At 31.9% G+C, this 1,542-nt stretch overlaps 1 protein-coding gene across 1 annotated transcript in view; it reads right to left on the bottom strand.

Annotated features, from left to right (window-relative positions):
• Positions 1-1,542, bottom strand: part of LOC106678092 (zinc finger autosomal protein-like) — a gene marked incomplete at its 5' end in the record, with an annotated part of 62,820 nt that overhangs the window by 17,175 nt on the left and 44,103 nt on the right. The window contains one exon of the mRNA XM_067045394.1: positions 4-354. Within this exon, the coding sequence (XP_066901495.1) occupies positions 4-354 (351 nt within the window). The remainder of the gene's footprint in view (positions 1-3; positions 355-1,542) is intronic.

The following is a 1,542-nucleotide window of genomic DNA, read 5'->3' as shown; positions in this document are numbered from 1 at the left end:
CACAATGAGGACATTGATGAGGCTTCTCATCAGTATGACGGGCCATAATATGTTTTTTTAAATTACTAACTTGAACAGCTTTATATTCGCAATGAGGACATTGATGAGACTTCTTACCAGTATGATGGGTCATTAAGTGTGGTTTTAAATTACTAAGTTCAACTGTTCTATGTTCACAATGAGGGCACTGTTGATGCTTTTCGACTGAATTACAAGACATTATATGTTTTTTAAACCCAAATGGTATGCTTCCTTTGTAGTCACAATGTTGACATTGATAAGCCTTCTCCTGAGCATGATGATGAATAACAGGAATGTTAATCTGATGTATCTCATTTTGTGAGTGATCAAGATCTGTGAAACAATAAATTTAATACTACATATAGATGGTTGATCTTATGCTAAATTAAGACGACCCGGGATGCGGTAAGAAAAAGAAAATTAAGAAGTGGTATTAATAATATTGAATACTATTTCTGTTGTTCAGACCTCAAATTGGGCCATCTAAATAATTATATTTATTTCAAGGATTTCATTTGTTTGATTCCTAATCATTTTAACTTTATGACAATGATTTAACAAATCTAAATAGTTTTAATGAATATAATATGGCCTGGTTGCGGTCAAATAAAACTCAAATAGTAAATAGGTGTACTATTTTATTTGAGCCAACGTTTCACCACACGTCTTCCTTTTCTTTACCCAACCCTATACCTTATGGTATTGGTAAGGCCTTCATGCATCTCTTAATACTATCTCTATCCATTGCCAAATTCTTGACTTTGGTCCCACTGTGACACCTCTGTTCCTAGCCAGATCCGATATGAGATCCTCCTACTCAGTCCTCGATCGTTCACTGGTTCGTTTTCCCTCAGCCTTTGCTTCCTATGTAAGTTTTGGGAATCTATTGATGGGCATCTTCCACATTTAAATTTATTTATATATCATTCATTAGGAGGTATTGGTTGGTGGCCATCGCTACATTATCAGGCACAGTTTAATTGTTTGCTTACTACTTTAATTTATTTATTAAGGTACATTAAAGGTTTCTTCTGATTTAGTCTACACTTTAAATTATATTGTTACTATTAAATTTATTTAGATACAATTAAAATAATGAGTCTAAATTCATGGTGCCTAGTACTCCGAAAACTACCTCATTGTTAAATAATTTATTACAATTACATAGTTTATTAAGCTAGATTCTCCCTATTTTAAATTTATGTATATAGATTTTAATAAGTACACATAATAGAACACAGCGTATAGCAATTGTAGACTAAATAAGGAGAGACCTTGAAAGTATCTTAACAAATTAATGATAAGCAACAATTAAACTGTGCCAGATGATGAAGCAATGGTCCCAAACCGTTGCCAATTATGAATGATATATAAATAAAGAAATTTAAACAAAGAAGATTTTTTCACTACACCTTATTAAATAATGTATAAATCTTCCAGTCATTTGAACCGAAACTATTAGGAAGGGTAATTGTTTATACTAATTTTCACTTCCAGGCGTCCTGGAAAAGAATTGTTATA

This window comes from Halyomorpha halys, unplaced genomic scaffold (genome assembly GCF_000696795.3).
Source record: "Halyomorpha halys isolate HHAL.00 unplaced genomic scaffold, Hhal_1.1 Scaffold123.1, whole genome shotgun sequence".
Classification (NCBI taxonomy): domain Eukaryota; kingdom Metazoa; phylum Arthropoda; class Insecta; order Hemiptera; family Pentatomidae; genus Halyomorpha; species Halyomorpha halys.
The sequence above is the reverse complement of the archived record's forward strand: the minus strand, read 5'-3'. Positions and strand labels throughout refer to the sequence as shown.